This window comes from Nelumbo nucifera, chromosome 4, assembly GCF_055504915.1.
Source record: "Nelumbo nucifera cultivar China Antique chromosome 4, China Antique-T2T, whole genome shotgun sequence".
Classification (NCBI taxonomy): Eukaryota; Viridiplantae; Streptophyta; class Magnoliopsida; order Proteales; family Nelumbonaceae; genus Nelumbo; species Nelumbo nucifera.
In genome coordinates, this window is record NC_142652.1 from 87,732,132 (window position 1) to 87,744,686 (window position 12,555).

Consider the following 12,555-nt stretch of genomic DNA (forward strand, 5'->3'; position numbering starts at 1 on the left):
GGTATCTAAGTTCACCGCCCTTGTTGATTAGGCCGAAACTCGAAGACAATCTAAAACTCTACCTCTCAGCAAGTGATGAGGTAGTCAACTTGGTTTTAATTCACAAGGTAGACAGGGTGCAGCGACTTGTCTACTACGTAAGTAAAGTCCTACATGCTGCCAAGACGAAGTACCCAAATATTGAGAAGTTGGCCTTCTCGCTAGTGCTAGCAGCCCGCAAACTACGCCCTTACTTCCAAGCCCACACCATTGTAATCCTAACCGATTAACCTCTGAGGCAAGTTTCTTAGAAGCCCGAGGTCTCGGGAAAGTTAACAAAATGGGCAATCGAGCTCAGTGAGTACGACATCTGGTTTGATCCGCACCCAACGATCAAAGCACAAGTCCTGGCAGACTTCGTCGTTGAGTGTGCGTTCAGCACGACGACCTTTGAAGTTGTGGAGCCTGTGACCACCTCAGAGGTTACTACCAGTGTGGCACCCGACCTAGCCTGGAACGAGGAGCCCCGGATCCTCTATGTGGACAACTCTTCCAACCAGCGTGTAAGTGGAGTTAGACTAATCCTCTATGGACCTAGCTAAGTAAAACTGGAGTACACTCTCCAATTCACATTTCGAACTTCGAACAATAAAGCTGAGTATAAGGCGTTGATAGTCGGACTATCTTCTCTTGTATATAAGGAGGGAAATCCACCATTTTACTTCTTATTCACTTTTTTAAAAACAAAGAAGACAAGATCAAATCTAAAGCAAAAACAAACCAAAATTTACATTGAGTGTATTTGCACTCTCATGCATTTATATCAATATAAATTTGCACCGCAACAAAAAGCTGCTAACAACACATGATGGGTCATGCGGCAAAAGCCCTACTTGCTTTATCTTAGTCAAAAAGGGATTTGGTCATTTTAGGGGTGCAAATGGATCAGATCATGATCTGATTTGATCCGATATCCAATCCTATTTGGTTGAATTCGAATCATCCTTGTTCGGATCTTTAGATCAAATTGGATAATATGATCCCATAAAAAATTGGATCGAATTCAGATCACCACCCCCTATCCTATCTGATATACATTATATACTATAAATATAAATATATATAATACACATATATATGTTATTTATTTATTTATAAATATATTTTTATATTATTTATTTTTTACAAAAAATATGTATATATATATATATGATAAAAATAATTAAAAAATACTTATATTTTTTTGTTTTTACTTTATTTAAATTAGTATATTTTATTTATTTTTTTAATAATTTATTATTTTTTAAAGAAAACAAGTCAGACCGGATCAGATCCAAATCCGACTTACCAATAAGATTCGAATTCAAATTGAATCTTATCAGTCTTCGAATCCGATCGGATTTGGTATGAACAGTATCGGATGGGATTCGAATACCCCGATTCAAATCCGATCCGATCCGTTTGCATTCCTACCGTCGTTGATGTATCAAAACTTGCTTTGAAGTAGAATAGAGGGTGATGTAGTAAACACGTGGCGCTTTTAACACGATTCGTCTAACCAATTTACATCACTCACTCGTCACTCTTCAGCCTGCGCAAGTGATCTATTCAGTAAAATTGACGGAAGAGAAGCAGGGAAAGAGATGCTTCTTAACCAATGGCAAGTGACAATCGCGCTCAGACTCCGCCCATGTCACTCGCTATCCAGTGCTAACTCGTGGCACCACACACTTGTGGAGGGCAATCTGGTGGGGGGCTGATTGCTCACGGAAATTAGAATTCTGCATGGCCACCTCATTATTTATCTTTAGCCGAGTCGTCAATAGCTACTACTTAGCTAGCTGCACATTGGAGCGAGTGATATCACGGGCGCGTCTGAAAAAGCGATTATCCGAGATTAGTAATAGATTATCCAATAAGGTGCACGATTGTTGTGAAGGGAGGACGGGGACCTCTCTCCTCGTAAATAAAAGATCTCAACTTCACGAGTCGCATCTTCGTTCTACCTATTTGTCATCGGTGTTTGTGTTTTTTGGGTTTTGGTAGGGGTTAGAGTTACTGCTCCGTTTTACTACAAGAGACAGAGGTACAGAGAGGGATAGAATTCTGAGAAATTTGCGAAATTCTGGGAGATGGGTTCCCTGGAAACTGGAGGAAGAGACTGTGAGCAACAAGAAGAGGAGCTAATTCTGATGGAACAGTCTCAGAGGTTTTGTATGTTCCCTGTTAGATACAAACAGCTCTGGGAGATGTACAAGAAAGCTGAAGCTAGTTTTTGGACTGGTATTCTTTATCCCTGTCTCCTTGTCTGTCTTCCAATGTTCTATCTTTGTTGTATGGGAATTCGGGCTTCTTTTCTCATCTTTCTTCTGTTCAATTTCACTTTTAATTATCTGTTAATGTATTTCGAATTCGTTCCGTAATCTCATAATCTGTTCGTTTCCCTACTTTCTCTCTTTCACTTGCACACACGTATAACATTCTGTGGTTTGGGGTGTTTTCCTGTATTTCTTGTTTTGGGAATTGAGTCCATCTATGTTTTGTCAATGGTCAATGTCTTCCTTGCTCTCTCTCGTCCTAGACGTTTCTGTTGATTATCCGTTTCGTTCCTTTTGTACTTATTTTTTTTTTCGCGTAACAAACTATGTACTATTCTGTTCTTGTATATTCTTTACTTTCCCTAAAAACAACAAAAGGGAAATCTATTTCATAAGTTAGGACTATTCTGTTCCGGTTTATTCTCTCTCGTACTATTCTGTTCTTGTTTATCATCTATTTCATTAGTTAGAACTTGTCCTTCTTTTTCATAATTTGAATCCCCTGTCACGACGGTGCCAAGACCTTTGTGTTTATGATTATTCTCATGCCATAGTGACGATCATCCTTCTGATTTTCTTAGCTTGTTATTCGTTTCATACTTCTCTTTCCTTTCTTGTTGGTTGATTTTGTCTTTTCACAGTTCTGTCGACTTGGGGCTCCTAGAATTTCGATTCCTTGAAGCTTGGTTTTTTTCCTATGTAAAAAGAGAAGGAAAGTTTTCAACCTGAAATGTTTCAGTTATATTTTTGCCTCTTTTATGGCTAACATGTTTTCCATACATTTTGTAGAGAAAGTGATCACCTCATTTGAAGTTAGAATTCTCCAGTCACTCAGTTTTATGATTAACTGAATTCTCTAATCGCTCACCTTATGGTTAACTGAATTCTCCAGTCACTCACCTCAAATGTTTCTGTTATACTTTTGTCCCTTTTATGGCCAGCATGTTTTTCATAGATCATATTGAGAAAGTGATCAACCCATTTGAAGTTAGGATTCTCCAGTCACTCACTCTCATGATTAACTGAATTCTATTCTTGGAAGATATCTTTGTCTCTGTGTGTGTGCCAGTCCTTGCACGTTCCTTATTTCCATATCATTCAAAATTTTCTGCTGATAATTTGTTAATGGGCTTGCAGCCGAAGAAGTTGACCTCTCCCATGATATTCAACAGTGGAAGGCTCTGTCTGATTCTGAGAAACACTTCATAAGCCATGTACTAGCATTTTTTGCTGCATCTGATGGCATCGTGTTGGAGAACTTGGCCGCTCGATTTCTAAAAGATGTTCAAATTCCAGAGGCCATTTCCTTGCCCATGCAACCTCTCTTTACCTTGGTAGTTTTTATATTTTTAATATATAGTCGATAAGATAACTATATCTTGATCAGTGTTCTTCCTTAATATTTACAACGTTTTGAAGTGTAGAATGATAATGCCATATTTTTCCATGTTTGACCAGTTCAATTTTATGTTCTGTAAATTTACATCTTGGAGCATTAGAGGTTTGGATTTCTTTCTTTTGTCAATATGAAATTTGGTGATCATACAGTCATTTCTGAAGGAAACGATGTAAAAGCAGAAAAACAAGTTTCTCTTTTGGGACAATAGCAATTGGAATTCTCTTTCTTTTAGTTTTTCAATTATTGAATAGGAAAAACTTGGCCATTAACAAGGAATAGCATTTTATTCTTTATACAATAATATAAATACAAATAATGTGTATTTAATATTTATGTCATATACTATAATTTATTGTGGTAGCTTGTTCTTCTCCATAAAAAGTTTATTTTATTCTTGAATGTGGATGCCAGTTTCTGTGCTTCTTGCTTGAAACAAGCTAATGGCAATACCTCTCATCTTCTGCAGGCTCGAGCATTTTATGGGTTTCAAATTGCCATGGAGAACATTCATCCTGGTAGTGATTTGTAAGTGATGTGAGTGGGTTCTTTTCTGTCAAGGATGCTCAAATTTTGATTTTGGATCCTTTTCATGATTTTTTTTCTCCAGAGATGTACAGCTTACTTTTGGAGACATACATCAAGGACCCAAAGGAGAAGCACAGGTTGTTCAATGCCATTGAAAACATTCCTTCTGTTGCTAGAAAGGCTAAGTGGGCCTTGGATTGGATTCAAAGGTATTTTCACATTGTAAATATTGATATGGTTAAAGAAAAGGATGTAAAGAAGTCAACCTTAGTGATGGTAAATATGATATTCTTGATTTTAGAACCTTATTCTTGCAGTCAAATTTGAATATTTTATCTGCATGATTTTTGCATCAAATTTTTTGGATGGTTTGTTTCTTCATTTTTACTGTAGTGTATACTGAGTTAATATCCATGTTGTTCTGTCATTTGTGCTAAATTAATCTTTTCTAAATAAAGTTTTTTTTTTCTGTTGTTTTCATCTTGATTTTATTTTATTTTTCTGAGTTTCTGAGTTTCTGTATATTTTGTATATACATTTCCTCCTTATCAGCATTCTCTATATGCATGTGTGTTTGCTTGTGCAAAGTGTGGTCCTGTTGCATATAACATCTACAAAGTGTTAGATGAAATTATCTTGTATAATATTATTGAGGTTACTAATCCACTCACAGGCAAATGCTCAGATAGATGCCTCAGGCAGTTCATTCTTCCAGGATTTTCCTCTTTGGCATTTCATGTCCCTTTAAATACTATATGTCAATCCCAATTGCACACAGGGGTCTGAGTGTGTGTGTGTGTGTGTTTGACTGTAGGTCCTCCAATTTTCATTTGGATTAAAATTTAAAACTGTTTTAACTTAGCTTCATTAAATTCTGGTTCTCTAGTAAGAGTTGCCAGGACTGTATACCCATAAATCTCCCCTCAACTATATATTATGTTGCAGAAAAACCCAAGAAAACAAATTCGAAATGGCACTCAAAATGAAAGTAAAACAGAGATAAAGAGAAACAAGCACAGAGTACACATAGATTTACGTGGTTCGGCTTATAGCCTACGTCCACGGGCGAAGGAGGAACAAAAATCCACTATGAAGTAGGTAATGGAGAAGAAATATAAAGTTGTGCTCTCACAGAAAAACCCTAAGCCCTAAATACACCCAAGACTCAGACTCTGTGTACAAGAGAGAAAACCCCCGAAATACATAACTTTTCGTATTCAGTTCGGACCTATAAGATGAATATGGGTCGGGTCCATACCGCCGCGGGGACTGCGCCCCCCGCACCCCCAATGGTGATTTGTGGTTACGCATCCACCACAAACCACTATGAAAATTTGCCTTCGGGTTTTTCTCAAATTAATTCAGAGCGAATTCATCAAGCGGGTCGCCACAAAGAATTCAAGGCACAAACATAACATATTAATATATGGCATATAGCCAAACAGAAGAATCAGAAGCACTATTCTAACGCCTAAATTTCATGCAACAGTGAGGTTGTTATCTTGTCAGAACATTGGACTATGATCAGTTTCTGAGTGTTCTTTTTGACATTTTATCTTACATCAAAGAGGACATTTGCAGAACATTCCTATTCCTTGTAGCAGAAAAAAAAAAGGAAGAAATGATCAAATAAACTTCACTTTATCTCATCAAGACTTTTGCATGGTGGCTTCCATTTCATTCTAATAAAATGTTATTTATACCATCACATTAGGTATTTGGAAACTCAACTTGTGTTTCCTGTTCCATTTTGGTAGGTAAGCTGCACTGAGCCTGCAAAAGAGTCCCCCAAATAGATCTGGAATTACTTAATCCAACTCAACTCAGCCTTAATCCCAACTATTTGGGGTTACATGAAATTTGTCCTGCCATTGTGCTCTATCAAGAGCCTAGGTTTGGACCATTTATGTCTTTTATTTGCATCAAATTTTTGTGTACTGGTTAACTGGCTTGATAAACTTTGTGAGTTCAACCTTTTTCCTTTTTCCCATTGTGCCACTTCCGATGTGCAGCTCCACTTCATTTGCAGAAAGACTTGTTGCCTTTGCATGTGTTGAAGGAATATTTTTCTCAGGAAGGTAAGCTTCTTTCTCCTTCATGATATCTCCTACTTTTACAAACTAATGGCCTTGTATTGTGTCTACCTTTTTAAATACAAGGATATTGTGTTTTTATTGTTCTTCTCAGCTTCTGTGCAATTTTCTGGCTGAAAAAGAGGGGACTCATGCCAGGATTGACATTCTCAAATGAGCTTATTTCCAGAGATGAGGGTCTCCACTGCGACTTTGCTTGCCTTCTGTACAGGTGGACTTTGTTTACCTTTCACATTTGCTACATGGCTTGCTCTACGCGGTGCTTATTTGTTCTTTCTGGTCATGCATTCAATCCCAGCTTCCCCACCAAAAAAGAAAATGAAAATAAAAAATTAATTCCTTTTGCTTACAGCTTGTTACAGAAGCAACTAAGCTCGCAAAGAGTTCATCATATTGTGCATGAAGCTGTAGAAATCGAGACTCAATTTGTTTGTGAAGCTCTCCCATGTGCATTAATTGGCATGAGCTCAGTTCTCATGAGCCATTATATAAAGTTTGTTGCCGATCGCCTACTGGTAATCTTTTCACATATATTTTGACCTTTGATTTTTGACTTGGAGTTTTTTTTCCCTGTTATGTATTAGCTGTAACTGTTTTTAATGTTTCAGGTTGCATTAGGGTACCAGAAAAAGTACAATGTAGAAAATCCTTTTGATTGGATGGAATTTATCTCCTTGCAGTGAGTATTGAGTTTTCAAATATATCTTCTGTATAGTCTTCTGATTTTTTGACTATGATACCTGTACAAGGGTGCCGACTCATGTTGGATATTTCAATTTTTGGTGTAAATTCTGTATCAGATACCATGTCCAGCTTCGTCCTTTCTGTATCTGGGTAATATAGATTTTTAAACCACTAAATTAATATCTGAATCATCTGTTTTTATGTTTGCATATACATGGGATTACATCATGTTCAAACTCCTGGTGAAGCTTATTTGCAGTCATGTAATGAGAACTTATAGTTTTCCCCTGGATTTGATGGAGATTATAACATAGGCATAGTGGTTATGTTGGCTTTTTTTTGGTTTGAGATGGCTTCACCCAATGTCCTATACCATGCTTAGAGATCAGATTCTTGAATCTTGATATGGCCATTAAACTGGTGGACCACCATTTGGATGGCCTTCTACCAATAGGACAGTCATAAGCTCCTGATTTGCAGGCTTCTTCAAGACTTGGCTTCATATTTTAAGCTGTTCAAGAATTAGTTCCATGTCAAGCGATGAAGGCTTCACAATTAGTATAATTGTAGGTTGAAAAGGTTGTATGGTTGGCCCAACAACTGTTGTATAGTTTCTTTTTCTTGTTATTTCAATTGCTGGTTATATGTAGTGATGCACCAGTGTGCCCTTGTTTTCACTGTAACTTTTTTCTAAGTTGGTATTCATCTTTTGGTTTATTTGGTTGGTTGCGCAGAGGAAAAGCAAATTTCTTTGAGAGAAGGGTGGGTGACTATCAGAAGTCTTCTGTTATGTCTAGCCTACAAGATGGAGGAAACTATGTTTTCAAACTGGACGAAGACTTCTAGTCTTGAATCTTCCCTTGGATTCTACTCCCCAGTTATTGAAGAGATTGCTAACAAGGCATCAAAATTTTGTAATGACTACTTACTGTAAAATTTTCTTTAAATTCTTCCTCGAGTATGATATACCTTCTAAATTTTCTGAGATTTGGCTCAAACCAAATCAGAAAAAGAGGACCCAAATGCACAGGATAAATACTGCAATTGGATGATATTGACTATTTGAACTCTGCTTTTGGTCATATGGCCTGCCCAAAATCATCTTAATCACTTAAAAATGCGGGTAATTAATTGAGTTGTCTATTTGATAGATTTTCTGATTAACAATGTCATCCACCTACAATACATGCTGGGTTGCAAAGGGTAGATCAAGGATTTATTTATTTTTCTTTTGTAAACTCATTCAGTGATACTCAGAAAAAACATTAGGCTGCGCTTCGAAACTATGCATATATGTAGAGTGTAAAACGGTTCATATAAATTGCAAAGTTGGGTTAGTTTTGCATTGACAAATTTACGTTCTTACCAAACAGACTTTTAGCTGTAATGGATGCAAACACGAATTCCAATAAAGCATATGCTTTTTTTTATCAAAAGCCCACTTAAATGCAAATTTGCTTCTTTTTTATTGGTGTATTTTTACATCTTATTATCAATGTAAATATGCATTGATCTGTCATTTGTCAATGTAAAAATGCAGTGTTGTCAAACACAAGCAAAAGTGAACCAGAGTGCAAATTTACCCTGAACCGAGATTTACACTCCGTTTGCATCTTTTCCAAATGCAGCCTTAAGAAAAAATCAGCAAACGAAATGCTAATCTAGACACCAGAGTAGACCAGTCTTCTGAAGCTAGAAATATATAGATTGGGTGTAATCAAGTTGAGCCGAAATTTGGTATATCTTGGCTCGGTTCAATTAAAATACAAATATGTTTGAGAATTTAATTCAAACTCTATTTTTCAGTTTGAGCTCGTTTGACTAGCTATGTGATGAGTTTGAGTTCGGCTCAAAAGCTCAAAAATTTAATATATTTTATGTTTTATAAATTATAATATAAAATTTAATTTTGTAATATATAATCCAGTCAGGCCTATGAGGTTTTTGAGCCAAAATTTATGTTGGTTAAATTTGAGTTTGAATAACTAATTGAATTTACTTAAGATTTGAAATCGATTAGAATCAAACTTGAACCAAGCCCTCAAACTTTAAACCCCAACTATTCGATTGCACCTCTATATAAATCTGAGCATTGGCGGAGGACAACTCATGAGACATCTATATAAGTGATAGGTCAAGGATTTAAAAGCATGATTTAGTGAATCTGTTCACAATTAAAATTATTGCTAAAATTATTAAATTGCACTCCTTCCCATTTTTCTCTTCTACAAAAATTATCAAATGGATTTGACCTTAATTTGGGCTGCAACTTGGGTGGGTCCAATCCGAACCTGATCCAACCCAATTCAGTTTACAATCGCATGTTAGCTCTTGATTGGTTTTCATAGTGTTTGTAACTCTTCTGTCTGGAATATGATCCTGCTCTTTTAAGGAATGGATGTGCCAAGTTAACTTGCAAATGGTATTTGTTTGTTTGAATTTGATTCTGGATCCATTCCTACCCAATATAATATAATTAGATTTGATTGTTCTTTATATATAATCTATTAATAAAATTTGTTTAAATGTTATGTGCTTAATCATTTGTTTTATTTTTATTCATTATATATAATATAAGTTAATTTCAATTTAATATTTGTGATAATTACTTCCATGAGTGTAGGGTGCAAATGGATCAATGCAATTTGAATCTATTTTATCCCCAGGTTGGATTTTCAAATTGAATTGGAAAAGAAAATATGATTTGTTCAAAAAAAATGGATCGAATTTGAATCAGCCCTATATATATATATATATATATATATATATATATATATATATATATATTGATTTTTATACAATTTATGGTGTTTATAAAAAGACATGCATAACCCCATTTGATTTTTTATTTTTCTTTTGTGTACACTGTTTTTCCTTTTTTTCTATTAATAATTTGTTAGTATTTATAGACCTATGGGTAATTAAATCGAATCAAACCAGACTTACATATCCGACATCCTTAACGAATTCAAATTTGGATTAATCTTTGTGAGATCTATTCGAACATCAAACCGGATCGGATATAGGATGTACGTTATTGAATCAAAATCAGATATACTCCTATCTGAATTCCAATGTTTTCGAACTATTGTTGACCTGAACAGTCAGACCATTTGGTTGGAAACCATTTAGGCAACTGGTTCTATTTTACCCTTAACCTGTTAACAGGCCAGAAAACTGTTGATTTAGTCAAAGAACCATTGACTCGGGTGATCAAACCATTGATCCATTCGACCTAGACAATGGTTCACAGTTTAACAAGAAGAGGAGATTGAGATATGAGGGCCTGAGACAAAATGATCTCAGATTTAAGATCATCCCAGAGAGAGAGAGAGAGAGAGGCCAAATCTTAGTTCTCAGATCTCATATTTGAGACCAGAGATATCTGAAGTTGCATTTTTTTGTTGCCATCACCGGTGAACGTCAGATGCTCCTCCTCCTCCTCCTCCTTCCCTCCTTCCTTCCTTAATTCCTTTATTTCTTTCCTTTCTCTCCTTTCCTTCTTTCTTTTCTTTCCTTTATTTCTTCTTTCTTTCTTTCTTTCTTTCTTTCTTAGTCAAGTGCCACTACCAACAACCACATATGTAAAAGACTAAACAAGCAATGGATATTTTCCCTAATATTCCAATATAATAAACCCACCTGAACCACTTGACCTAGATGGTCGAACTATTGGCCCAGAAAACCAGTGGCCACAGCGGTTCCGTTTCAATTTTTAAAACCTTGCTGAATTCGATTCACTCCGTTGTACATCTCTAATTCAACACATAATTTGAATTGGATCCTAAGACTAACAAATCAAACTTGTATTTGGCTCACATCCCATTTAATCCAATCCATTGTTTTAAAAGGCTTGGCCTTGAGGTGAGGTGCACATATTTTGCCTCATAACTTTGGTGTGAGGCTTAAGACTTTGTTAGAATGAAGCATAAGTCTTAAGCCTCAAGGTGTGAGGCATAAAAAGGCATAAGCCTCAAGTATCAATGATTATCTAGTGATTACATGCAATATATATATATATATGCATTTTTATAATTCAAAATATATGAAATAAGCATTTCAATAATTATGAGCCCAACAAATAGAAAAAGAGTAAAAATGAAAAACCAATAAGGAAAATAAAGTTCTATTAGTTTCTCTTAGTGTTTTAGAAGAGTTCAATGCAAATTCTTAGTTTCTCTTGGATATAATGTTCGGGTTAGGGTTAGGGCTGAAATTCATGAACCTGACTTTACTTTGGGTTGGGTTAGGGTTGACCCCTTAGTCAACCCGACCCAACCTGAACCCGACTCTATAGTACATGTCATATATAAATATATGTTATATGTAATATATAACATACATTGATTTGTTTAGATGCATGATATTTGTATAGCCCCCACCACATAATATCATGTATTTCTTTTAAGATAATCAATCCACTTAATCCTAATCAAAAATATCAAAACCTTAATAACATTATTTTATGTTTTTTGAAAATTTTATTCTTCATCTCCTCTATGTTGTTTGCCGCCCAAGAAAGACCTATCGTAAGTCATAACTCATAATAAACTATAGTCATTTCTAACACTTGTTTTTCTGAATTTTGTACTAAAAGAACAAAAAAAAATAACGTCAATAAACAAATACTAATGAAACATAGGATTAATATATGTAGTAAAAGTTGAGTTAAGATCTAAAATTGAGAAATTCTATAAGGTTTTAAAGGATGGGAAGAATGTTGAGTTGGGCCCAACCTGAGCCCAACCCAACTCGAAATTGACTTTGAGTTGGATTGGGTTGGATTAGGGTCGAAGGAATTTAGTTAGGGTTAGGGTTGGTTGGGTTGGGGTTTAGAACTTAGGGTTGGGCTAGAGTTGCCCTCAACCCAACCTAACCCAGTCTAACTTACAGCCCTACTAGACAAAATTATTGGTCTTTTTTTGTTTTTAAAAGTAAAATATGTTATTAGAACAAGTAATATGCCTGCTCATTTTGTGGGAGGGAGTTCCACCTCCTTATTTGGACTTTTGTTTGGATGTAGATGTTTCTTATAATAGTAATGCTATTTTAGTGATAAAAAAACTTAACAAAATTAATTTCTTTTTTTCTAAACTATTAAATGACCATAAATCTAATATCCAATTATATGGATGATTATTCACATGTTTTCTTTCTTCATAGTTGATTATCTGAATTATTTGAGAAATTTGCATTTTGAGACATGAAACATAAATTGTTTATAATTGTTAATTGATTTGTTATTATTTTACTAGTGCTTTAATCGCTGAAAGCTTGGAACTTATCTATCACTACCCCACCCCGTTGCAATTCCTAGACTTAGCCCACGTCACCACCCTTTTTGTTTATTTCCTTTCTGCTCCTTTAAGCGATCTGATAGTGATCCCATGGTAAGATAGCGATGTTAAGGAGGCACATCTAAGGGTGCCCACGAGTTAAGCCTTTCATGAGCTATTCGAGCTCAGTTCAGCTCGGTTTAAACCAAGCTTTGAGTCGAATTCGAGCCCGATATATAGGCTCGTTTGCTAATCGAGTCCAATAAAGTTCGGCTCATGAG

General features: G+C 35.6%; 1 protein-coding gene across 3 annotated transcripts; it reads left to right on the plus strand.

Annotated features, from left to right (window-relative positions):
• The first annotated feature begins 1,828 nt into the window (after positions 1 to 1,828).
• Positions 1,829 to 8,078, plus strand: RNR2A (ribonucleotide reductase 2A). Of its 3 annotated transcripts, XR_016085161.1 has the most exons (10): positions 1,829 to 2,262; positions 3,435 to 3,631; positions 4,163 to 4,211; positions 4,304 to 4,430; positions 6,234 to 6,299; positions 6,409 to 6,525; positions 6,667 to 6,829; positions 6,923 to 6,993; positions 7,479 to 7,577; positions 7,733 to 8,078. XR_016085161.1 is itself a non-coding variant. In XM_010280440.3 (9 exons), the coding sequence occupies exons 1-9, from the start codon at positions 2,112 to 2,114 to the stop codon at positions 7,842 to 7,844; spliced, it is 1,017 nt and encodes a 338-aa protein (XP_010278742.2). In that variant the 5' UTR covers positions 1,831 to 2,111; the 3' UTR covers positions 7,845 to 8,078. The 3 variants fall into 3 exon arrangements, 2 of the variants coding, with proteins under 2 accessions (XP_010278742.2, XP_088758589.1); XM_010280440.3 differs by lacking the exon at positions 7,479 to 7,577 and having other exon boundaries at positions 1,831 to 2,262; positions 3,435 to 3,595; XM_088902463.1 differs by lacking the exon at positions 7,479 to 7,577 and having other exon boundaries at positions 1,833 to 2,262.
• The last annotated feature ends 4,477 nt before the right edge of the window (positions 8,079 to 12,555 follow it).

Bases quoted from the DNA above. Each gene is read 5' to 3' on its own strand.
- RNR2A (XM_088902463.1), top strand. From the start codon at position 2,112: ATGGGTTCCCTGGAAACTGGAGGAAGAGACTGTGAGCAACAAGAAGAG. The intron at 2,263-3,434 runs GTATTCTTTATC...ATGGGCTTGCAG, and splicing joins TGAAGCTAGTTTTTGGACTG to CCGAAGAAGTTGACCTCTCC. The intron at 6,526-6,666 runs GTGGACTTTGTT...TTTTGCTTACAG, and splicing joins TTTGCTTGCCTTCTGTACAG to CTTGTTACAGAAGCAACTAA.